This window comes from Phalangium opilio, unplaced genomic scaffold (assembly GCF_054372755.1).
Source record: "Phalangium opilio isolate 3A_F unplaced genomic scaffold, DU_Popi_V2 ptg000079l_1, whole genome shotgun sequence".
NCBI classification, from domain to species: domain Eukaryota; kingdom Metazoa; phylum Arthropoda; class Arachnida; order Opiliones; family Phalangiidae; genus Phalangium; species Phalangium opilio.
This window is the reverse complement of record NW_028324187.1, coordinates 9,295,168-9,320,111: the sequence shown is the minus strand read 5'-3', so window position 1 is coordinate 9,320,111 and position 24,944 is coordinate 9,295,168. Positions and strand designations below refer to the sequence as shown.

General features: G+C 38.2%; 5 protein-coding genes across 5 annotated transcripts in view; 3 read left to right on the top strand and 2 right to left on the bottom strand.

Annotated features, from left to right (window-relative positions):
* Positions 1-338: 338 nt before the first annotated feature.
* LOC149654787 (ERI1 exoribonuclease 3-like) lies at positions 339-1,411 on the top strand. The gene is made up of 6 exons (XM_089846437.1): positions 339-450; positions 580-696; positions 763-914; positions 980-1,052; positions 1,121-1,217; positions 1,285-1,411. Exons 1-6 carry the CDS (start codon positions 349-351, stop codon positions 1,362-1,364), a joined length of 621 nt encoding a protein of 206 aa, XP_089702563.1. The 5' UTR covers positions 339-348; the 3' UTR covers positions 1,365-1,411.
* Positions 1,408-7,048, bottom strand: LOC149654786 (uncharacterized). Its single transcript, XM_089846427.1, has 6 exons — positions 6,883-7,048; positions 6,572-6,669; positions 6,259-6,499; positions 2,125-6,196; positions 1,970-2,054; positions 1,408-1,857 (listed from the first exon to the last, which is right to left on the bottom strand). Exons 2-6 carry the CDS (start codon positions 6,661-6,663, stop codon positions 1,845-1,847), a joined length of 4,503 nt encoding a protein of 1,500 aa, XP_089702553.1. The 5' UTR covers positions 6,664-6,669; positions 6,883-7,048; the 3' UTR covers positions 1,408-1,844.
* Positions 7,049-7,284: 236 nt separating this feature from the next.
* LOC149654783 (fibroblast growth factor receptor-like 1) overlaps positions 7,285-24,944 on the bottom strand; it is a 69,192-nt gene continuing 51,532 nt past the window's right edge. The window contains exons 4-10 of the mRNA XM_089846428.1: positions 24,127-24,518; positions 23,740-23,811; positions 23,301-23,660; positions 19,720-19,832; positions 16,589-16,865; positions 10,740-11,039; positions 7,285-10,059 (exon numbers count right to left, since the gene is read on the bottom strand). Coding sequence (XP_089702554.1) covers positions 9,860-10,059; positions 10,740-11,039; positions 16,589-16,865; positions 19,720-19,832; positions 23,301-23,660; positions 23,740-23,811; positions 24,127-24,493 — 1,689 coding nt within the window. The 5' untranslated portion in view covers positions 24,494-24,518 and the 3' untranslated portion in view covers positions 7,285-9,859. The remainder of the gene's footprint in view (positions 10,060-10,739; positions 11,040-16,588; positions 16,866-19,719; positions 19,833-23,300; positions 23,661-23,739; positions 23,812-24,126; positions 24,519-24,944) is intronic.
* LOC149654785 (zinc finger X-chromosomal protein-like) lies at positions 20,012-21,755 on the top strand. The gene is made up of 2 exons (XM_089846434.1): positions 20,012-21,300; positions 21,368-21,755. Exons 1-2 carry the CDS (start codon positions 20,604-20,606, stop codon positions 21,679-21,681), a joined length of 1,011 nt encoding a protein of 336 aa, XP_089702560.1. The 5' UTR covers positions 20,012-20,603; the 3' UTR covers positions 21,682-21,755.
* Positions 21,828-23,237, top strand: LOC149654784 (zinc finger protein 532-like). Its single transcript, XM_089846435.1, has 3 exons — positions 21,828-21,858; positions 22,131-22,177; positions 22,249-23,237. The coding sequence occupies exons 2-3, from the start codon at positions 22,164-22,166 to the stop codon at positions 23,033-23,035; spliced, it is 801 nt and encodes a 266-aa protein (XP_089702561.1). The 5' UTR covers positions 21,828-21,858; positions 22,131-22,163; the 3' UTR covers positions 23,036-23,237.

The following is a 24,944-nucleotide window of genomic DNA, read 5'->3' as shown; positions in this document are numbered from 1 at the left end:
TAGAGTACTGTTTTAAATTATCCTTATGTACAGCCCCAGTCGAAGAGATACTAACTTAGCGTCTACTGCTCGAACTTAGGTCGGCGCTTTTTATCTTGCTCGTCAAAGCATTTCACGATTTTACAGTTAAATTAACATAATATTAGCTGTATTTCGATGTACACACCGTTAGTTAATATAAGACCGCTACAAAAACTTGTATTACCTTGTAAATTGCAGCCGACTTCCAAAAAATCCAAATTACTCGTTAAGCCTCGGCTTATTCAGCATGCTTATCAAAGATTTATAACATCGCGCCTTCGCGGTGCTAATAATAATTTAATTAACTGCTGCAACAGGAAACGAACGATGTTCGCGACTAACTATACGATTAAACAGCAAAATTACGATTATTTCCTCATTTTAGATTTTGAAGCAACGTGTGACATCCCTTACACTCCAAAACCTCAGGTAAAACTAAAATTTCAAAAATGACCCTGCTCTAGTCACGTGATGCCGGAATTTTAGACGTAATTTGAATGTGATTGCGCCACTTGGCCGCGTACTTTTTTTAAAATTCGAACAATTCTTTGGTCATAGGAAATAATAGAATTTCCAGTTTTAAAATTGAATGGCAAGACATTTGACATTGAATCAACATTTCACACTTACGTTAAGCCTAAAATAAATAAAGAATTATCATCATTTTGTGTCGAGGTTTGAATAAATAGTACAACAGTAATGCGCATGTCTCACGTACAACTAATTAAACACAAATTTTAGCTAACAGGTATTATTCAAGATAATATAGACAATGAACCACATTTAGAAGAAGTTTTGACTAAATTTAATCATTGGTATCAAAATGAAAATCTCTCCAATCCCAATATTAAATCAATTTTTGTAACATGCGGTGATTGGGACCTTTATACGATGTAATACACGAAACCTTTAATAAGTATTAGTAACGAAACTTTAATATTTGAAGCTACATTCACAGGTTACCTGAACAATGCAAATATTTTGATATTTCACTGCCAAACCACTTCAAAAGATGGATTAACATTAAAAAGGTCATTACTAATTACTAAAAATTTATAATTATTGTATTAAACCGGCAAAACTAATGACGTTTTTACAGAGTTTCGCGGCTGTTACCGGTACATGGCCTAAAAATCTTACTTTTATGAATCAAGAATTAGGAATAAATCCAATAGGGCGTCTGCACAGCGGAATAGGTTAATTAAAAAAACGATAAATACACTTAAATAGTTACCCAATTTAATTCAACTCATTTAATTATAGACGACTGCAAGAACATCGCAGCTATTATGAAAAGATTAGCTGAAAGGGGTCACATTTTTTTACAAACAAATTCTATGTAAATGAAACTTAACTTATAAAATAAAATAAATAAATTGTAGAACATTTATTTTATAATCTGTTTATTGACGTCATATACACAAAAGAATATTTGAAACTATTATTTCTAAAAGATACCAATAAATGTTAAAAATTTGAAAAACGAAAAAGAAAGAGAAAAATGTATGCATTCTAATTTCTAAACTTGTTGGTGTGAAACATTTAAGGCACCCGTGACTTTTTTTTTATGTCGAATTTACATTTGATGATAAGAAGAGAACGTTAATGTTAATGTTAATATTAATATTAATATTATTAATTTTTTTTCAAACTCCGTGAACACGGGAACTTAAATTTCCAAATTGGAATTTACACACACAAAAAAAAAAAAGTAGAAAAAGAAGTTAAATGAAAATACAAGTACGATACGATTATTTACATTAAAAACGTTTTTTTTTCTTAATACGTTTTTAATATTTGTCAAAAGTCTCAAAACTGTTCCTTTATTTTCTGGAACTGTAAAAAATATACGAAAAATTAACCCCTTTTCACCAAAATGGCGGCAAACTTCACAGAGTGAAAGGCTCCCGTGAGGGTCTGCCCATTTCCAATATAAATATATATTTACCGTAACGTTCTCTTAGCTTTGGGCGATTTTGGTGGCGATTGGCCTTTCTTAGCCTTCTTGACAGGACTTTTCCTTTTCCCTCCATCTGAAACGTCAATTTAAAATAATTACGACTAAGATACAAATTAAGGTTGTAAATCCACCGACTGATTTACCTCCTGAAGCATCAGAATTCACGGAGACTTCCTCTCTTACAGGGCTCAACCCAGTTTTCTTCTTCACAGTTGTTTTCCGTTTAGCCGGAGCTTTCTTGGCAGCCTTAGTCGCGGTTTTCCTCGAAGACGTCTTAGTCTTAGCCTTGTCCTTCCTCAATTGTTCAATTAGGTCTTCTTCATCCTCAGTGTCTTCTTTTGTACTATCAACAAGGTTTTTTCCGCCACCTCGCGTGGTTCTTGCCTTCTTGGGTGATTGGGACGCGACTTCTTGAGCGCGTCTTTTAGCTCGCCTTGGCGGAGTTGGACTTGGACTTGCTTCAAAAACAACTACCTTTTTGTTTCCACGCGCGCCTCGTTTGGGGGTAGTCGCTTTCTTAGCTGGAGATGGTGATGGTGATGGTGATTTTTTAGGGCTTGAAACCTGTTTCTTCGCAGCGGCTTTACCTCTAGTAGCCTTTCTTACAACAAGTGGACTCTCCGATTTAGGCGATTCCGTAGCAGCTTTCTTTCCAGCGCCTCGTTTGGGGGTCGTTGATTTCTTAACAGGAGAAGGCGGCGACTTTTTGGGACTTTTAGTCGCGGCTTTTCCTCTGGTACTTTTTTTCGCGGCAACTGGACTCTCTGATTTAGGAGAGTGCGTAACAGTCTTCTTTCCAGAACCTCTAGTGGCTTTTTTAACTGGTGTTTGTTTCTTAGGCGAAACAATGACCTTCTTGGTCCGGGTTGCTCGTTTCAATGGACTCTGAGAAACCGAGTCAGATTGCAAAGAGTTACTAACGTCGACTGACGCGTTTCTCTTGGTTTTAGCTCCACTACGAGTTTTCCTAACCGGACATGGTGATTTAGTATGTGAGGTGGCGATAGAGGTTGAGCTCAATTCCGATTTCTTGGACCTTCCACGAGTCACCTTCTTGGGAGGTGATGGGGTTTTGCTACGAGAAGACGCTGTTGAAACCACCGATATGTTAGTAGTATCCTCATCAGAAGCATTAATGGATACCGTCTTTCCTCTCGCGGTTTTCTTAGCTTTAGCTTGGCGTCCACGTGTGACAGTTTTCTTGGTTATGGCGGGTGATTTTTTAATGGAAGATATGTCGTCTTCTATGTCTTGTTGGTAACTGGTGGATGGAGATTTGGTCGACATGGATCTACTGCCGCGAGTCGTTTTTGGAGACAATACGGGTGATATGGTAGGCGTTTTCTTCACTTTTCCCTGCTGAATGGGTGTTGAAGTGGTTTCTCTAGAAGATCGACTTTCCCAGGGTTTCGCTTTCTTAAGTGGGGTCGCATTTGCCGGCGAAATGAGGATCTTCTTAGGCGGGGAAACTGGTAAAGGACTGGCGCTTCTTTTGGACCTTCGACTGGTCGAGGCTGATGGAGTGGCGGATGTAGATGTCGAGGACGATGGACCAGCAGATGTAGATGGACCAGGAGATGTAGATATCGAGGCTGATGGACCAGCAGATGTAGATGTCGAGGCTATCGTCTCGGGACTGACCAAGTAGAAAACAACCAGTTTAGCAGGTTCCGGAACCTTCGTTTTCTCCAAGATGTCGTGAGGATCTGAATTTTGGGTAATGATGACCTTGCTGGTGTTAGGCAAGATTGATTTCTTCTCAGGACTCAAATTTTTCCTTCTCCTTGGGGATACTTGATCCTCTATGTTGGACATAATATCGTCTAAGGCATCTCTGGCTGCTTTTTGTCGTCCAATACTGCCAGATCTTCGAAGATGCGCTCTGGTCAGGGCCTTCACTGGACTAGTACTGGGTTTTATCGGTGTTGTTGATTTTGATCTAGTCTTGGAGGTATTTGGACTGTTTTTAACTTTCAAGGCCGTCAAAGTGGGTGAATTAAGTGAATTTCTAATGGGTGTAGCGATGCCAATTGGTCTAACATAAGCGCTAGCTGAAGCTCTTCCAGATTTCCTCTTAGACGACCCTTCAGGGTAAGTTTTCACTGGAGAAACTGTACGGCTAGTGGATGTTGAAGTTGAAGTTGATGGTGAACTAAATAATTGAGCAATTTCTTCGTCATTCAAACTGCGACGCGACGAATTCAGTAACTCCTGAATATCTGAACCTCCAGATCGTCTACTACTCTTAGTTGACGTAGTGGGTTTTGGGGAACCAGAAACTTTATTAAGCGAGGTGTTTACTCTATTTCCTCTCCACGAAGTTTCACCACTTCTTTCTGGTGATTTCAACAATTCATCAACACCGTCAACATCGGAATAGTCGACAGTTTGTGAGGGACGCGATCCAAATAATCTTTTCATTCCCCTGACGTTAGTATAATTGGGAGTTTTACCCGAGGTTCTCATTAATCTCTTGATGCCAGTTGGATCCACGTATCCTGGTCCTGATTTTGGCGATTTACCACCTTCCTTCTTAGCTTGATCTTTGATGAATCTTGAGATCATGGCTCCCTTATTGCGTCCGCCTTTTGTCGCGTTCGCGGAAGATGATGGTGATACAAAAACATCAGTGGTTACGTTTGGTGTTTTAAAGGCGGAAACGCTCAAAGATTTTTTCTTTGCCAATGTAGATCTTTTTTCATTCACTTCGGCAGTTTTAACCTTAGTGGTCACGTGACGTACCAAGGGTTTTCTCTTTTGAACCGGCGCTATTTTTCTATTAATGGCCAACTTAACCAACTTCTTAGCGACTTTGGGCGTTCTTCTTGATGGTAATCCTTTTTTTAACATTGACGTAGCCAACTTTCGTGTTACTTTCTTAATAGGCGTTTTTGCTTTACTCTTATTCAATTTTGACGCGTGAATAGCAGCCAATGCCTTGATTTTCTTGCTATCTGGAGATTTGGGTGTAGGTATTTTCCGAGATGCTTTAGGGCTTGGGGAAACTTTCCTCGGTGTAGTTTTCCTTCCAGGAGTCGTTTTAGCTGAACTTTGAGCTTTGTTGCTTGACCTTGGAGTCTTTGGACTCATTTTAACTGGACTTGGTGTCCTCAAATCCTTCTTAACTGGGCTGGGCGTCTTTGAGCCCTTCTTGGCCGGGCTGGGTGTCTTTGAAACCTTCTTAACAGGGCTCGGAGATATTGAGCTCTTCTTGGCTGGACTGGGAGTCCTTGAGCCCTTCTTGGCCGGGCTGGGAGTCTTCGAAACCTTCTTGGCCGGGCTGGGAGTCTTTGAAACCTTCTTGGCTGGGCTGGGAGTCTTTGAAACCTTCCTGGCTGGGCTGGGAGTCTTTGAAACCTTCCTGGCTGGGCTGGGTGTCTTTGAAACCTTCTTGGCCGGGCTGGGTGTCTTTGAAACCTTCTTGGCCGGGCTGGGAGTCCTTGAGGCCTTCTTGGCCGGGCTTGGTGTCTTTGAACCCTTCTTAACAGGGCTTGGAGTACTTCTTCTAGATCTTGGTGTACTGGCTGTAGAAACATCTGAGCTACTACTTAAGTACAGATGCATTGAACTTGATTCAGGAGAAAAAATACTCTTATCAGGGGAAACTTGTAAAGGCAAAGACTTCCTCTTGGGCGATGGGGTTTTTTGAGAAGGTGAGTTCTTCATTCCAGGTGACAAAGTTTTCCTTCTATTAGCGGAGGCTGGTGACTTAGTTACCCTTTCTTCCAGTATTGGAGTAACGTTAAAACTTTGTTTCCTTTTAGCCTGATGAACTCTGCCAGATGAATAAACCATGGGTGAACCAAAGTATTTAGGCGGTTCAGAGACTCGTCTAGGCGTGGTTCCCTTTTTGACAGGCGTATTGGCGGGAAGATTCAAGTCAAAACGTTCCGGACTAAGGTAAGGTCCAAATGAAACATTCTTTCTTCTTGAATTTACTTGTCTAACTGATTTTGGGGATTTGATTATCTTCCGTTTTTTAGTTCCAGTTGCGGGAGTTTCAGGCTTAGGGGATTCTGATTGACGTTTTTTATTTTGATTGCTTTTACCACCCATTTTTGCAGCTGGTGAAGATACTCTCGATTTTCTACTTGGTTTTAACGCTATAGCTTTAGGACGCGGTGTACGACCCGCGGAAGCTGGGGCTTTAGGAGGGGAAGTATCCTTAGGGGTTTCCAAAGATGGTCCCAAAAGATAAGAACTAGTACGGGGGGGCTGAAATTTGGTTTAATTACATGTATAAATGCAGTCGGGGCAAACCTTATTTGAAACCTTACCGGAGTACTAGGTGTGGATGTTCTAAAAACCGAGTTGGGTGGGTATTCAAAACGAAAAGATCTATCAGACACAGTCATGATATCCTTGTGATTGATATCAGTCCGGCCATTAACTTCTACGCCATTAATCAATGTTCTATTATAGGCATTTACAGAAACCTTCCCATCATCTCCCACAACGATTGCGCAATGTTTTTTAGAAACATTTGGTAATTGTACACGAATATCGCAAGAGTGATCCCTGATTAATTAATTATCAGACATTACATCGACTATTTACGCGACTACAAAGAAAAGTTAACTCTTAACGTACCTTCCAAACAAACATAATTGGGCCATGAGAGGGAATGTGGTCCCATCAACACCAGTTCGCTTAATTATCACAATTTTTCCGTACAGCGGCATAATTAGCTTCAATATTAAATTAAATTAGGGAAAATAAACCCACATAGAAAAATAATATAATCCGCGCCTAAATTTTAAACGGAAAACGGACCCGGCCCGGGTCGAAGAAAAAAAATTATCCCGCTCTCATCTCTCTCTCGTCCAAAACGCTGCCCTCTTAAGCCTAACGACTTACTTGTTGATTCGCGCAAAAAAGAAATGCTTTAAATTAATACTTACTCGTAACGATGCTCAAATCACGGATGATTGCGATAATAACTTAAATTACATTTAATAGTCGCGACTTAAACCTAAAATTAACCGCGATTAAAATCTTACAGCCGCGGTCTTCTATATCGCGAAAAAACCGTTAAAACCTAAGCTTAGAATGTCGAAACTCGAATACTCGATAGAGAAGCGAAAATTTCAAATGGCAAATGGACTATAGTACGCGACGCCCTCGCTAGGGGACCGACCAATAAGAAATCGTCTTTAAGCTACGTGGTATTCAAAATTTTGCGCCAAAAACACATACGCCACCATGGAGTAATAATAAAGGAGACCACTCCGGATAATTTATTGTAATAGTAATGAAAAGGTCCTAAAAAAAGAAAATTAATTAATTTAAATGAATAAAAAACATGTGGAAAATTATATTTATTCACGAGATTTGTAGCTGCTTTTTATATATAGGTATTTAGTTGGTTTTTTATATATATTTCCCTTACGACACTTTTTTTGCCACTACTTATACTTAATTTTTTTAAAACTGACATAATTCCTAAAATAAATACGTTTTACGTATCACCGTGATTCTTAAATAATTATTTCTTTACATAACTAATAAATAAACTATCATTTTAAAATGTTAATAAGACGTTTAAGAAAAAATTAATTACTCGGAATAGGCAATAATTATTTCACACAACCAACATGAACGAGTACACACTACACAGCGCGTCTCGTATGTTAACTATAACCATAACATTGTGTACAAACAAACAAACAAACAAACAAAGACACAACTTCAAACTTATATGGAACTAATTACGCGCGTCGTTTTTCGCAACAATTTCATGTCATTTTGGGTTTATATTCATAAATTTATTATGTTAATTAGATTTTTATTTTTAAGCTCCTGTGGGGTATTGGTTAGTAGTTTATAATTTAGTTTTTCGTTAAAACAACCCTATTTATATAGCAATATGATATGGGCTTTCATTTAAAATTACAAATACGTGTACTTTGGAATACGTTAAAACCCCGAAATCATTAAATCTATGACAAACAAAACAAAACCTTTGGACTAGAATCACACCTCAGAGATTTTTACGTATTCCTAGATAATTTTAAAACAAATATTTGAAATCTCTGGTCCCTTTTCATAAACTTAAAAGGAATATCATACATTATCTCCCATAACAAATAATATTTTCTTACTTGAACTACGAACCATGATATTACAGGAATAATATAAATTAATTAACAAATAACAATGGTATGTATACACGCTAGGAATTTGTTCCATTCCTCCGAGCTCTTAATTAAAATTCGATATGTATGTTATGTAATAATAATGTATTTCGATTTATAGACGTTGGATTGCGGTTTGTATTCAAAAGGAAAATCCACAAAAATACCTATTTACAACTTGGTATCATAAGCCTATTTAAAACGGTTGTTAATAACAAGAGAGAATAGAAGAGAGTATAATTTAACTTTAGCCCCGCTTTCCACCGTAACCTCATTTCATTTGGGGGTCGTTCTAGTTTTTTACTCCCCCCTAAAAGCGCTGCTCAAGGGCGAGGGGCTAGTCACTTGAGTAATCAGGTGTACAAAACCGCCGAAATCGATTACTTGATTTCTAGAATTCTAAGAAATTATAAGTAATCATAATCAATTTTGTGAGTAATCAGAAATCTCCGATAATCACTGGAAATCACATGGAATATTGAGAGAATCAGAAATAATCACATGATTTTCTAGTAATCTTTTGTAATCATCTCGGTAATCACATATTTCGTCAAATAATCACGCATAATCAATCGAGGAATTCGAAAATCCAAAATAAAAATCGTAATCAGTTGAAATGGAGTAATCAGTGGAATTCAAATAGTAATCACGAGTAATCAGTGGAATTCAAATAGTAATCACGAGTAATCAGTGGAATTCAAATAGTAATCACGAGTAATCAGTGGAATTCAAATAGTAATCACGAGTAATCAGTGGAATTCAAATAGTAATCACGAGTAATCTGCGGCAATAACGGGAAATCATTGTAAAGATTATGGAAATCACCTAAAATAATCGTAATCACGGAAATCAAGAAATTCATTCAGTAATCAACGGAATTCACATAAAAATTCAGAAATCAGAAATCAGGTGTACAAAATTTTGGAGAATGACTAACCCCTCGCTCAAGGGAATCTGGCACGCCGGCTCTAAGCGCCCCGTAGTCTGTTTTACGGGAACTATTTTCCTCTCTCTCTCTCTCTCTAAAAACTGCCAGGAGGCTGTTATGGGAGGGGGGTAGAAATCTAACCCCCAAATGAGACGCAGCACGCGGAGGCCGTAATATTATACTCTCCTCTATTTTCTCTTGTTAATAACAAACATCGGAGGATAACGAAAATAAGAATGACGAATCTCACTGCGCTTGGAAGAAATACTTTGAAGAATATCAATAGCAAATAGAAAAAAAAATAAGCGTGTCGCAGCGGTATTTGGGAGTGACAACGAAACGAATTCGCAATTAATATTAAAGAAAAGCGCTCGCTGATCGGTCGACCAAAGCATCTACAGAGAATGCGATACTCATACCCCAGTTACTTACTTTATATGTATATTTTTTTTCTATTTGCCTTTTGATAAAAGTAGGCCTACTGGTCCATCAAAATATACCTTACCAAATGATAGATTTGGATTTCGACACCATAGGCTTTATAAATAATATCTAAAACCAAAAAGTTAAATTCTAAAAAAACCAAAAAAACAAACTTACATCGTTTACCTTTTAGTTCTCAGTTTTGGGAAATATTTCTTCAGATATTTCTGCGTTATTACATATTTTTTTCTGCAGAAAACTTTTGAGAAGCAACCGCTAAAAGCCTACATGGGCTTTTGGGTTCGCTTTCATTTTTTTTAAGAGCTTGGATGAAAAACATCTTTTATTATTTCGATACCTGTATCGGTTTCTTTCGTATTTATTTTTAATTTTCTAGACGTTATCTCGTAGAAAAAAGCAATCGTATCTATCTTTGGGTGAACAGTCGTGTAACTTGGCCACGACGGAACGCTCTTGGAAAATTGCCTCCGAGTTGAAAAACTGTGGCTTGTACGAAGACACCGTTGTAGTTTCGCAAAGAGACGATGGATAGGCTAAACCACCGAAAGAATCGGTTTCGGTACTAGAACAACCTAAATACACAAAGGCAACGGTGTGTCTGATAATTTTGCATCCATTAATTAAGCCTGGGGATGTTAATTCTTTTGGAAATTAATTAATTTTGAGTCAAAACTGAATAATTTCCGGGATAGACTTAATTTTAGAAGTAGGAATGGAGAACAGAGTAATATCTGGGCGCGCGTCAAAATCCCGGACCCCCTTCCACGGGACGGAGGGGGGTATGAAAGAAGAGGCGGGGGGTCATAGCGACAGAGGTAAAAAAAAAATTACGGGTATTTTTCGCCGTCCCCGTTATGCAGCAACGTCATCAAAACGTAGCTGCTGTTTAAGTGAGCAGCCAATAAGATCATTTAAACTTTTCGTTACGTGTTGGTTGGAGGGAGGGGCTCTATACGGGGGGGGGCTATGAGTCGGAATAACTGAAGTAAATACTAACCGTTAGACTCCATTCCTACTTCTAAAATTAAATCTATCCTTGATAATTTCTATCTCTAAGGGACACTGTTTTCGAGTTAAGATTGGATGTAGTATTTTAGGGATGACCCCTTAATTTTAATTAAGAAACTGATTTAGACAATTATTTCAAATTTAATTTAATTAAGGGGTCATCCCTAAAACACTCCATCAAATCTTAACAGGAAAACCGGTCTTTAGTTCGGCCCCATGGTTTTCAGTTGACCTACTAACTTACCAAGGAATTCTTCTTTGGTGACAATTTTAAAATTAGGAGGTGGGAATGAACTAAAGGAGGTTTGTTGCTCGACAGATTTCAGAGCCGGAGTAGAGGAAGATGCGGGATTAGGATTGGTCCAGATAGTGGTGGTACGTTCGCTGATTTCTCTGGCCCTTCTGGAATGACATAAAATTGCCAGGGCCACCACGACACCAACCAGTACGCCCACCGTGATTGGAATGCCGATCATAACGGCGTCTGGTTGACCCGGTCGTAATACAACCGTCCGCTCCCAGTTCAATATACCAGTATGGGGTCCTACAAAATTGAAAAACGAAATACGCCTTTCTCAAAAACTGAAATCAAAATTATTAAAACAAAACAGAGAACGCGTCAAAGTTACTAATTATTTGCGGCGGTCAACTCCGAGGGGCAGGTCACTCAGTGTAATAGGTATACACGGCTGTATTTACCTTTGACTGTACTTAAATGGTTACGCGTTATATTTAAATGCCCTGCCCTTGACAGTGATAACACTTAATCCTTAATCGGTGTACAGGAACTTTGACAGTGGTTAGCCCCTCGTCATAAAAACTCGATTATAGTTGTTGAGCGGTTTGAAAGCGAAAGAATCTTTGAATAAAGAACTGAAAGAAAGAAACAAAACAGCGGTCTAGGGTTCTAGTTAACTACTAAACGCGTTGTTAACGTTCTTTTGTCAAAATTTGGTGCTGTCCAAGGCGCTAAAAGGACTAACTACATGTTGGTAACGGCTTAATACTCCTTCATTCTCCTGTCGTCTTTTGAAATATCACCATCTTACACAAAACCGTTAAACCGAAGTTAATTGAGACGCTGGTTGGTTGTTTGGTTTGTTATGAGGCACGGTTGGAAAAATCCATCAAGTAGAAGAAATTAACCATACAGCGAAATACCCATGGACATCAACATCACAACCCATAATAATAATTCCAGAGGCTTGGCTTCAAATCTGTCTTTGTCCAAATCAAATGGGCGGCAATGAAACGGGCAGTAAAGAGACGAGTTGACATCCCGCTGTTACAGCGTGGCTTAGCTATTTGAGTGTCACCACAGATTTTTTTCATATAAAATCTCCACCCCGCGATCTAAAGTCACCCATTTTTACGATTGTGGCCAAAATTCCCCTTTTCAAAAAAATCCTTGATTTGAGTCGAGTAGTAGTTGGAATTGTTTTTGGAGAGAGGCGAAAATAGCTAATCCATTCTGTATATGCTAATATTCTGGACAACTAGCACCCTCCCTAACAGCAATTGCAAACTAGAGGACAAAGGTCTGTCCCTGGTAACGAACGTGATGGCAAACGAAGCGGCGGCGGCGGCGAGAAGCGGAGAAACTCTAACCCTTGTTTTATGTCCCCATCGCTCGATAAAGCGGCCGGAATGTCAGAGCCGTCGCTCGACGCTCTTTGATTAACATTGAATAGCTTTTCCTTCTGTTAAAGGGCTCTAATTATCTTCGCCTTCTATCCTATAACTACCAACCAAGAAGTAAATAAACAAGAAATAATTCACGAAATTCCACGGTTTTATCGCAACCTACCAGACTACCACGTGATTTCTTTGTCGATACAAAAACCACGGAATGCACCATGCAACATGGGAGATTATAGACAAGTGTCGTTAGAGAGGGGGGTGTAGACTGTGTATCCCTCCCTCTAGGAGCGCTCTTCAAGTTGTAAAAGGGGATACTGTACGCGCCCAGTAGGGAGATGACACTGAACTAAGTGACTGAAGGGTATGACGTTTGCATACTAACACTACCAGGGCCGGATTAAGAAATTTTAGGTTTTCCATTCTGGGATATCAAAGTCATTTAGACCTTCATGGAACAGCTTCAAGTCCTGATTTTTTAGTTCCCTATAACTTCGGGGTTAATTTACTTCTGTCTTATCTATACTTCCTATCCCCTCTTACTCCCCCCCGTTAGATTTTTCTAGCGTTGACTCGAAGTTTTAGATGACTTAATTAGCACGCCAGTTAGTTTCTAGCTAGAGCTCAGGTTTTTCGAGGGGACCAATTTGCTCGCTGCATGCATGGACTTTTGAAAGACCTGGACTGACTAATTTTTCTGTCTGTTGTTAAACCCTGTATACGTTATTCACCTGGCAACCCTTTTGAAAGAGGATTCCAGTCCCTGTATCGAATTTATGGTCACTGATGGATGGCGTAATTTTACTACTAAATTTTTAACGACCCAAAGAGTTAGTTGGTGGAAGTTTTGTGACGGTCTAAGCGGGTTTACACGTGGTATTAGGTTCTATCTTGTTTCTACAATAGTTTTATGTTTAGCATAGCTAGGGCGGGACTTCTTTTTAGCAGGAGTACATAATAACCCCCCTTCGGAAATCACTGTTTAAAAAGATAGAACAGGTTAAAAAGACCCTTCATTTAGACTAAATAACAAACCTATATGCTAAAACCATACGAATACTCTCATAAGTTTATAAAATAAGTATGACTGTACCTATACTTCGTAATGCTACTGAGAGACTTAAAGCTCGAGCAGTTCAAGAATTGAAGTCCTGCACTCGGTGGTTAATTTTGCAGGACTTCCATCTAGGTCCTATTTAGTCTGTATGTAATAAGCCTTTGACAGCGCCCCAGTCACCAGGCCTCCCTCGCTTTACCTTTAACCTATAACCTACCTCACTCACTTCATTCACGACAAGCTCCAGTTTGTAACAAACCAGATTTTACAAACTTATGGAATGAACATATCTTATAAACTTACGATACTATATAGGCCGTCTCATGATCATCCTCATTGGAATTACATATTCCATGGCCAAATAGGTCAAATTTTCAGTTTTCCATCATGGCATGGCATGGTACGCACCAACACGTAATTGAAACATATTACGTGGAAAGTTATTGAAGCCTTATAAGCAAGCGAAACTAGTAATTTCCGGCAAAACGTTGCAGGAATTCAATAAATCACCAAGTATCTCTAGCAATTTTGATATACGCCAGTGCGCCTTGGAGGAAATTAACGTGGAATGAATCAATCTTATACACATTGACTTTCTTCCTTTAACAGGATATTAGTCTTAGTCTTATCCCATCTCTTTCTTATTTGTTTTCTCCAAGAGAGCATCATCTCTTATTGATAATTTATCAAATTCCGAAGCGATCTAACTTATTCTAAATATGACGTAGGTAATACGAGTTTCAATATATAGTAATGACAACACAGTGACGCATCTTACTATACACAAACGGTCCAAATGCCGGCAATTGCCATTACTCTATAAATTCCCAAAAAAAGTATACTTGTAGAATTACTACAACTTAAAATGATAGATATAAACAGGGATAGATTTAATTTTAGAAGTAGGAATGGAGAACAGAGTAATATCTGGGAGCGCGTCATAGTCCCGAACCCCCTTCCCCTGGATGGGGGGGGGTATGAAAGAAGAGGCGGGTCATAGTAGCGACAGAGGTAAAAAGGAATTACGTATTTTTCGCCAATTTTTAAGTGAGCCAATAAGATAATTTAAAATCTTCGTTACGTGTTCGAGGGAGGGGCTCTATATTGTGAGGTCTATGAGTCGGAATAACTGAAGCAAGGATTATTTAAAATGTCTAAGGATAAAACGCAGAGAAGGAAATATCGAAGGTAGATGTTCCAAACGGTACCTAGCGGGCACAATCGGCAAACCGGAAAGCCAATATTTTTGAAGCGTCAACACGTGACCGGGTTCTTGAAAGTTTTGTCGCTCTCTGTCTGCTCTAGCAGATCTACCAAAACCTAAGCCTTGCCTATTAAACTAAATTAGCGTAAACTCACCTCGTATATTTTTGCACTGAATGTTTGCTTTAGTCAAGGATTATTGCTTTAATCTATTATTAAAATTAAATTATGATTTTTAGGAACTAACCTCATTCTTGAATCTTGAACTAAATGTTCTAAACGACCGTTGACAATTCGAAAAAGAACTCTATACAGCATGCTTTCTAAAACTATCTCTCTTTCGTCTATGCTTTCGCGATAATAGGATAGGTGGCGCCATAATTATATTTCTTTTCCGTTTGACGCACCAAAACAGTAGGTGGAGAAGAGGGGGATGGGTTAAAATTTCGGAACAACTAGAGAACATTCCCTTACTATAGAGATCTGTGTGTGCGTTTTATCCTTAGACATTTTAAATAATCCTTGACTGAAGTAAATACTAACCGTTGAGCTCCATTCCTACTTCTAAAATTACATCTATGCCTGGTATAAAATTAAGTATCATATCACGAATTTTAGCGCATGCGCTATAAACGTTTCGTATCATGACAGGGCGTGAGGAAGAAAGGCCGTTGTATGGTAACGTTGCGAGGCATTATGGGTATATTCTTTGTACCGTAAATAACTATAAAGTAAACAACAAGCTTGTCTATAGTTTCTTTAATTTCCATTTTCTTTCAGGAAGTTTCTCCTCATTTTATTTATTCTTTTTTCCCACGGCTTTTGGAAATAGGAACTAACAAAACTAAAGTAGAGAAAATATAGGAAGAAGAATAGGTTTTTGTTTCAGAAAGAGAGGGAGAGGGAGTGAGTGAGTGCCCGGGGGCAATGTGGAACTTTAATAAAAAGGGAGATTAAGGCTTAGAAGAAGAAGAAAAGACAGAGCCATACGTAACAACACGGTACGCGCTTTAGTTCAACTTTCTTTTCGTCAATTGTCTTTCGTTCCCAAATTGATTTCTCCATTTACTTTTTGCTTTTTCTATCAGCAAAAAAACAAGTTGGTTTCAGGCAAAATGAAAAGGCTTAATGCATTTTTCAAAATACTAATTGCATTTTTTTCACAACAGCTAGTTCAAATTAAATATGTTTCGAAGAAATTGTTGAAAACGATTTAGAAGTGTCTAATGTAAACGCGACTTGAAGATATGTTCATAAGTTTGTCACAGGTTAATGAGAGCTTGTCACGAATGAAGTGACAACGTAGGTCATAGATTCGAGGTAAAGCAACGCCTGGTGTGTGGCGCTGTCAAAGGCTTAGTACATACAGACTAAATAGGAACTAGATGGAAGTCCTGCAAAATTAATTAACCACCGAGTGTAGGACTTCAATTCTAGAACTAGTTATCTCGAGCTGTAAGTCTCTCAGTAGCATTACGAATTAAGTATAGGTAGTATCATACTTATCACTTATAAACTTATGATAATACGCTAGATAATTTTAAACCCTTGTCTCTATGTACTAGCGATTTCCAATTCAGGCTATGTTGAAACGACCTCTCAAACCCTCCCCCGCCAAAAAAAAAAAAAAGAAAGACCATCTCTATTTGTCCACTCGACCTGGACTGGTAGACTTAAAACTTTTTCTCTGTTTTCCTGTGAATTGCATTGCGTGCCGGTAGAGTTTGAGAGTCGAGTGACCAATGATCTATAAGTAATCGATAGAGCCGACACGGTCGTAGTTATGTTAGTCGGACCAGTGGAGAGAAAGGGGGTGAATCTGGCGACTGTGACCTGTCTACCAGTAAGACCGAATGACTGCGTCCACGATTGATTTGGGTCTAGTTTTTTTCTTCGTTTTTTGGATTCGTGGTTTTGAGGTGACTTAGTACTAAGTTAAGACTCGGGTTACTTTTTAGCCCCACTTTTAAAGTTTCAGGAAAATACGTAAAGGTATTTTATTGGTTATTGAATTCGAGGTTTCATTGACAGCCCCGGATTTTTTTACAAGTTTAAATGCGCTGTCAAAGTATAAAGCAACCCGATACTCCGATGTGCCAGTTGTGTTTAAATTTTTAAAAAGAGCCACCACGAAGAAGATTGGAGTGGTACTAGTACTGTACAATTTAATATAAATTAAATAAATTAGAACTTACTGCGCATGACTGTAAGGAAAGCGCTACGGTAACTGTATCCTAAACTGTTGGCGCCGACGCAGATGTATTTCCCGGAATCGGATTCTCTGGCTTCTCGAATGTACAATTTGTTTAAAAAGGATCCATCCGGTTTTGATAAGACTTGGGAAGATTTCAGAAACCGAAATGGTTCTCCTTGTACTATGATGACCCTCTGTTGTTTGTTGGCTTTACCTCTCTTGCCCTCTGAGGCCTCTTTTAACGAAGCCAATTCTTTGGCCTCCAATTTCTTCAACCACTAGATATGCAAGAAATATAGAAAAAACCCCCACTCTTCTGTTAATTGACTTTTGTCAAAAGGTTAATTGATTTAAGCTCTCCGTAAGACTAGCGCCAAAAAGTTTCTTAATTAAGTTTTAATGTTTAATGAGATTAGCGCGTTTAATCTTTAACCTTTAGTTCCCTGTGAATTAATTACTTTACGCCATTATTTACTCAAAGCATCAAAGGGAGTATAAAAGACGAGGGAACTTGAGAAAAAAAATCTGGGGCAGTGCCGAGCGGACCGGTCACGTGTGTGTGTGACGTGTGTTTGCCTGCAAAATTTGAATTGCCTTCTACCATAGACCACTCGATCACGACATAAGCTTCTCGCAGAGCGTGGATCAAGTAGGCTATGCTTCAACTCCCTACTAACTTATATTATACAAAAACGAGTTTTGCTTCGCAGTCCTTAAAAACTGCATTTATACACAATCCTTGGCGACACTTTTTCAAACCCGCAAAGGGCCAGAAATTAGAAATTATTATATGTATTGCAGTTTGAAATTAAGTTTAATCGATATGGGAAATTTGGTTTTAATCGCGTAGTTCAAACGATTGTTATTATTAGATATTTTACAATAAAAACGGGTATAAATGCGGCGGAGTTTCGAGATAATTGAGGTTAGATTTTCACGTACGAAATTGTATAGAATATGATCTCGTAAAAACTTATCCGTGTCAAATAATTAAGGCGAACAAATACAATTTAATGAGCTTTTAGCATTTTAATTTTTCAGGGTGGAACGGAACACTTATTTAGTACAGGCAAAGGCAGGGCGTTGCGCGCAATATAATAATAATAATAATAATAGTATGAATTCCACCATTACGATAAAAATTTATTATTTTTATTAAATAAAAAAATAAATACTGTTATTTTCAAAATTCCCGTTACACTTGTATCTAAGGCGAAGGCCTAAATCATCAACTTCTTATAGGGTTTTATGGTCAACCAACAATAGTTCCAAATATATACTCCGCACGAGGATTCCACGGTATTCGAAAGGGAAGGCGCGCGCGCATCGGCACCTTTGAAGTCGGGGCGCCGGCGCGATGGGGTTTCCCCAGCTGCGAGGCTCGCTAAACTTCAAGGATGCCGCTTTAACAGTGTAGATACTACATACCAACCGGTTAGGAAACCCCTTCTGGAGGGGTTTCCCCAAGAATGTAGCATTCGCCAGACAGACGCAATAGAAACCGACATTTTTTGGAATGCGGAAAAAATGGTACCGGAAACAGACGCGATAGAACGCGGAAAGATTACGTAACACTTTCTTTTTAGCTCCATCCACAATTGTATCGTCATGACTGACTTATAATTTAACGCCCAGACCGAACCGCTTTAGCTAGGAAGTTGAAATTTCGCAGGGACGTTATTCTTAACTAGTAGATGATCCTTAAGAAATCTTTTTGTAATCCGTTGCCATCTTGAAAAATGGAGGCCATCCCTCCCTACCCTAGTCGCTATTTACGTTAATCGCGTAGTATATTAAGTATATGATTGTAACTAACCCTTAACAATTTGTAAACTTTGACCTTTACTAAAACTCGGAACGTTACATTTTTGCTAAAGGTTCATTCCATTAAAAGCCAAGGCCTATATCGTAAATTTAGAAAATCCATTTGGTTGCAAAGGCTTAATGGGGTAGAAATAAATCAGGACATTAAAAGTCACTTATCTAAAAATCAGAGCGCAAAAATCCTAGACAGAGTTCTAATGTATTAACCTCAAATGTTAGTTTTTCAAAATAAAGTTTTAACTACTTATCGTGAAGAGTTTTGATACTTGTAAGGCACTTCATATAATTTTTTTTTGTTATAAGGTAGGCCTAGAAAATTTACTGTCGACTTTAAGATATACTTTAAAGAATGTACACATCGTTAAGCCTAATCTTATATAATTAGTCCAATTAATATCCGTTGTAAATAAAAGCTAGTGTTGCATATTAATTAGTTTACTACAGCTTTAACACCTGATTTATTAACTCATGGTAAAGCAGGTGAGGCGAAACCATTTTAATTATGGACCTGCATATAGGATATAGGAATCAATTCCCTAGAGTATTAAACTTGCCAAGGCTTAACTGGTCAACAAGAACCCACCCGGCCTACACTCGCTCCAAACCAGAGAGAGACCAGACTTATCCTCGTCCTGGTAGACCGACCTACCTAATTGAAATGGTAGCCGAGGGAATAATACAACGTCATTCAGAACGATCAATATATTGCTAAGTTTAGTTGCTAATTAGTGTTTGTGAAACTATTGTAAAATTGGAGGTAAAATCCTCTACCAGGATATTATAGAATGGACATGTGGGAAATCCCTATCTCCAGTATGTCTAAACTGTGTACGTCTCGGCTACAGAGGCTGCGAGTAACATGGAGGAATAATGAGAAATCCCTGAGCCACTTCTTAATAAAACTGTCCAACTATAGGCTCTTGCTACTACTACTCATTTTCGTTATTCTCTCTGGTTAGGGGTTTTTTGTTAAGCTACGTTGAAGAAAGAAAAAAAACCCCAAAAAACAATAAAAGGTTTGGCGGAACTCAAAAGGGGACTTTTATTGCATTTCTTCCACCAGGGGAAAATTAAGCGCGGCTTATTTTTGAAGAGCCATTTTAATTAAACTTACAAAACCGTGGCAGCTTGCGGCTTTTTTAATTAAACTTTTATTTGTTACGCTGATTCCCGTTTCTTTCATTCATTGTAGGAGCTTTTTTTATTTTTCAAATGGGATTTTAATTTTTATTTCGATTTGGTAAGTTGGCTGGTTGGTAGGTACTTGCGCCAATAAGCAATAAAAAAAATAGGCCCCAGGCGACTAACCTTTATATGAGGTGGAATTTCGCTTCGAACTCTGCATTGGAATGTAGCAGACGAACCATATTCAACAGTGGTGTTTAACGGGTGATATCCAGTTACTTCTGGTTTAGTTCCATCTATTTGTAAAGAAAAATAAATATTTGTTGAGTTTTTATATACGATAACGATAAGCAATATGTATTTATATAAGCGTTATCATTATCATAATTTATTGTCAAAGGTTGTCTTATAGTGCATAGGTTTTTTGCCGTTTGAAGTCACGAGTTTTTAGGGCCACGCCTATATTAATTTCAAACAGGCAAGCATGGAGAAAGGATACTTGACACTGGAGTGGAATGGTTGGTATAGCCGATTAAAAATATCAGCATGCTTTTCGGGGTACTATGGGTAAATTTTACGGCCATACGTGGGAAGAGCAATCTCTTGTTAATTACTCCAGTATAAATTTCCCTCCTCCAATCGCTGAGAGACGTCTGTAACCCTGGAGCAATATTTTAATTCTGTACTTTGTAAAGAAACCTTCATTACCAATACGATGAAAATACTCCATGGCTAGTTTGTTTCGCTATAAGTGTCGTCTGCTCATTGGCGCCATCCCGCCATGTCAAGCACGCAGTTAGAAGGAAGGCTAAAAGGCTGAGCTTTCACGTATGTTTTATAAAAATTGCTGTTTTTTTAAAAACGGATTCGAGCACTTGAATGAATGAATTTTAATATTCAATTTGTTACTTTAAAATCCATGTCTTTGTCAAAAGCTAGTTTTAACAGTTTTATCCATAAGTGTTATTACTCATTTCCCGCGTTTTTAATAATCAAAACAAGACCAGCGACGGAGAAATTTGTAGGAACTATTTAAGACCCAACTCGTTACTATAACCGCAATTACGATGGAACGAGAGAAACGTATTTTAAAGTGTATAGATTGCGGATATTCTACCCGACACAGAAATTGCATAAAGCAACACACAAATCCAAAATCAGCGACAAAGAATGTTAAAGGAGAAATAGACCTTAATTGCAACGAATGTTCGGCGGTTTTTAAGCTTAAATCTTGTCTGTATTATCACAAACGCCAAGTTCATATGAGAAACAAAGTAAAGGTTGCTCAGAAAGTACCCATTACTCCTAAGTTTACCAACATTGCTAAGAACAGAACGAAGAACGGAGAATTTCAATGCGATTTATGCAATGCGAAATTTCCTCTTCAATCAAGTTTATATAATCACAAACTTCTAATACACGTTGATAATCCTCGTTACGCGTGCGAAGATTGCGCCTTTCGCACCAATTTCGGCTTTCGTTTCAAGAAACACTTGGCCCAACGTGTTTCTGAAACGTGCCAGAATTGCGGAGTGACTTACAAATATCAGGAATGCCAAAAATATCACGAAAAATGCGTCAAAAAGAAAGTTAAAAAACGTACTAAAAACCTTAACAACCAACACGTTAATGGGGAATACGATATCAAATACTTCAAATGCAAGTATTGCTACACCATCATTACGCGATTGCAATTCTATAAAAGGCACCTTGAAACTTCGCATGGCGTCTATGGGGCGACAAATCTTGACAACGATGAAGTTGGTAAGTATTAATTTATATCTAACCCAATTAGGCCTACAAAATTAATTAATTAACGTTAATATTTAAGCTGGAGAATCACTATTCGATCAATACAAGGATGGTGACAGTTTCAAGTGCAAGGAATGCGAAACAGTTTGCGGAAGCCTGGCAAAGCTTAAGATACACGTTAAACGCGTTCATCATGTCCCTTATTTTAAATGTCATCTTTGCGGTTCGTACATAAAGGGTAGATACGAATTCAAACGTCACCAAAAGACGTGTAAGTTGAAGCAACAGAAGAAGAGCATTACGGGTTTAAGATTTAAATGTATTCACTGTCGAGTGATTTTACCGAACATTGTCGAGTTTTTAAACCACGAGTTAACACACTCTGTCAAATAACGCGCAATATTTCTGTTCAAAATGATGTATTTTTTACTTGTTTCTTTCAAAATAAACTTCGTGTGAAATTTTTACTTTTTTTCGTTGTATTTACTTCATAAATTAGCTAAGTCTAACAAAAGCCATACCTCTTTCGTAGTCAGCGTTCCTGCTTGATAAATCGCTACGCCACACTATGTAAGTAGCCCGTTTTAATGACTACCCTTTAACGTGGTTAACACTTAAAATTAAATGAAGATTTAATTGAATCTCTTAAAAACTAATCAAATTCATCAAAATAATAAGTTATTATAACTTTTAACACTAATGTTTTGGCCTTATTTCGAAATGTTTTCACGATATGGTGCAACAAGTTCATTATGTCTTAGAACGCGTTACAAAGCTAAACCAGCGCGGTAGAAAATAATATGGCCTGCTTACGACGCTACTAAACAAGAACTATTTTTCAGGTATTGCTACGACACGTTGAGACAGAACTAATAATGTCTCTAGGAAGGTAATTATCTTTTAGAATGAATCCAGCAACGCTGTTTTAAGGGACTTAAGTAAGTAATTGTCCATTTACAGCGGTAAAGGTTCACCTTACAAAACGCTACTAAAGTGCGAGCAATGTGGTGCAAGACTGACGAGTCAAACGAACTTAGAACATCATAAAAACACTGCACACGCTCGTGTTGGAAAACGTTTCAAATGCAAATCTTGCAATTTCGTTACGAATTATCTAACGGACTTCAAACGCCATTTGAAAAGATCGCATAAGAAGCAAACGGTTTCAAATCCTGAATCGACCAATTGTAATCCATTTAAATGCGTCGCCTGCAACCTCACCTTCGAAACCAGGACCTCTTTAATTGACCATGCCGAGGAATGGCACAGTAATTCGGTCAAAATAGAGGTCGATAATAACAAGTATAAATGTTTGGAATGTAAACGCTTGTACGCTTCTTGGCTCTTGTTCTACAAACACAGCCACAAGGTTCACGGTGGAGTTTACATTTGCGGAGTTTGCCATGCACGTTGCAAAAATTTCGGTGTTTTTCAAAATCACCAATACGCTCACGATGATAATAATAATATGCCCCGAATGGTAATGGTTAAGCCTAAATTTGAAAAGGTCAATGGCGACATAAAGTTCAAACCCAAAACCCAATCTGGCGAAATTGTTGGGTACAAATGTCCTCACTGTAGCGTAATATCTTCCAATATAACATTGTTCCTAAGTCACGAAGAGAGAAAACACACTTTTCGATGCCTACAATGCCCAAAAATATTCAGAAGCAAATCCAAGTTGGAAATACACGATTTAAAAGCCCATCATCGCGAAATAAAAATTATTATTCCGAAGTTGGAATAATTATTTCGTTTTTTGATTCCATTTTTACCTCAATTATGAATTATGACACAATTATGTTTTTTTTTACAAAGTTCCTGATCTCAAACCTTATTTTTTTAAAGTATTATGTTTTTATAACGACGTATTCTACCTCCGAATAATGTAGTTTTGTGATTCAAAGCACAAATCATAATTTTTGATAAATAAATCTTATTTTTTCATATCTGACTTGCAATTAATGTCTTAATTACCGACTAAATTGCAAAGTAGGAAAAAATAGACTTACCAATTACTTCTAAGAGGAAGCTGGTACTGATTGACCCATAAGGGTTCCGCAAAACGCAAGTGTAGTTGCCACTGTCGGACTTTCGTAATTTCTCCAATTGCACGAACCATTTTTTACGAATAATCCTCGAAGATGGTGCGATTGTTGGCGTCATTTTGTGAAAAATCCGCGTGTCGTTGGAAGCTCCGTCTATTATGACTGGTACGGCGTTCGGTGATTTGAATCGAACTCCATTCTTCAACCAATAGATTTTTGGCGCCGGGTCCCCGGTTCCCGCGCATTTTAGACGAACCGAACCACCTGTAGAACTCTGAATAACGCTACCATTAAAGCTCGTTACGAAAGTGAATCGTGGTGGACCTAAATTTTTTAAAATTTGCCTCTCTTAATTAAGAAATTAACTATAATTAAGGATTTAAAAATTGATATAATTATATACCTCCTGATTCGGCTACTTCGGCGAATTCTTCGCCATCGGTTTGATTTGAATTATCGTATGATTCGTTTTGATCTAGACAAAATAGGTTAAAAATAGACCTTAATTAGGGCCGATGCAGCTTTTGGAAAACCGTTTTCCCCGAGTTTTACAGGGCTTTTTTCCTATATTTTCCCCGAGTTTATTTCTCTGATATAATAGACTTTTGGTAACTTCTAGTATAATGTACTTTTTATCTCATAAGAAGAAGCACGGTATTGAAAAAATGAAGACGACTAGTGTAAAGATAGGTGCATGGTACGCGCCGTTGTCAAGGAAAAAATAGCTTAACGAGGTGTCGATAGGATAGGACAGAGGAAGAAAGAAAAAGAAGAATCGATAAACACTGACCAATGACCAATAGGAAGACTTGTATTTGTACGCTTCCAAAGCCGTTGACCGCCCTGCACGTGTAGTGACCAGTGTCCGAAGACGTGACTCTTCTGATCCTCAAAGAACCGGACGGGGTCAGTCTGTACTTGCCGACCTCGCTCAACGGCCGGTTTCCTTTGAACCACTCTAAGAATAAGGTCGCCGGATCGGCACGAACTGGACAAGGAAGAACCGCGTCCTTGCCCGATGAAACCACCTTACGAAGGTCATTGCTGGGTAATCGTAGACGAGGTGGACCGTAGGCCACGGCCAGAAGATTGTCTACCAGCAACCAAGACCCGACGAAACACAACCAGACCAACCGGAACGAGGAGCTCTTTCGCATACCACAATTAACTACGCCCAAGACACTAAAAAGGAAATAAATAAACAATACATTGAAAAACTATTTCCTCGTGTTTAAAATTCATCTAGATAAACATTTGTTTATTTTTAATATTTTGCGCGGTTAAGTTATAAACAATAGCGAGATTCAAACTTAAAATGTATGAAAACTTACATAAATATAAACATAAGTTTATAAGTGATATGTTCCTTCCATAAGCATGACACTACCTATACTTCGTAATGCTACTGAGGGACTTACAGCTCGAGATAACTAGTTCTAGCAGAACGACGGAAGCGAGAATTTAAGTCCTAAGTACACTCGGTGGTGTTAATTTTGCAGATAGGACTTCCATCTAGGTCCTATTTAGTCTGAACTTACTAAGCCTTTGACAGCGCCCCAGTCACCAGGCGTCACTTCATACGTGACAAGATCCAGTTTGTAAGTTACC

Coding starts and splice junctions, on each gene's coding strand:
- LOC149654787 (XM_089846437.1), top strand. CDS start 349: ATGTTCGCGACTAACTATACGATTAAACAGCAAAATTACGATTATTTC. Junction 451..579: donor CTTACACTCCAAAACCTCAG/GTAAAACTAAAA, acceptor CTTTGGTCATAG/GAAATAATAGAATTTCCAGT. Junction 697..762: donor TATCATCATTTTGTGTCGAG/GTTTGAATAAAT, acceptor CACAAATTTTAG/CTAACAGGTATTATTCAAGA.
- LOC149654786 (XM_089846427.1), bottom strand. CDS start 6,663: ATGCCGCTGTACGGAAAAATTGTGATAATTAAGCGAACTGGTGTTGAT. Junction 6,197..6,258: donor CATCCACACCTAGTACTCCG/GTAAGGTTTCAA, acceptor ACCAAATTTCAG/CCCCCCCGTACTAGTTCTTA. Junction 2,055..2,124: donor GAATTCTGATGCTTCAGGAG/GTAAATCAGTCG, acceptor TTGACGTTTCAG/ATGGAGGGAAAAGGAAAAGT.
- LOC149654785 (XM_089846434.1), top strand. CDS start 20,604: ATGGAACGAGAGAAACGTATTTTAAAGTGTATAGATTGCGGATATTCT. Junction 21,301..21,367: donor TCTTGACAACGATGAAGTTG/GTAAGTATTAAT, acceptor TTAATATTTAAG/CTGGAGAATCACTATTCGAT.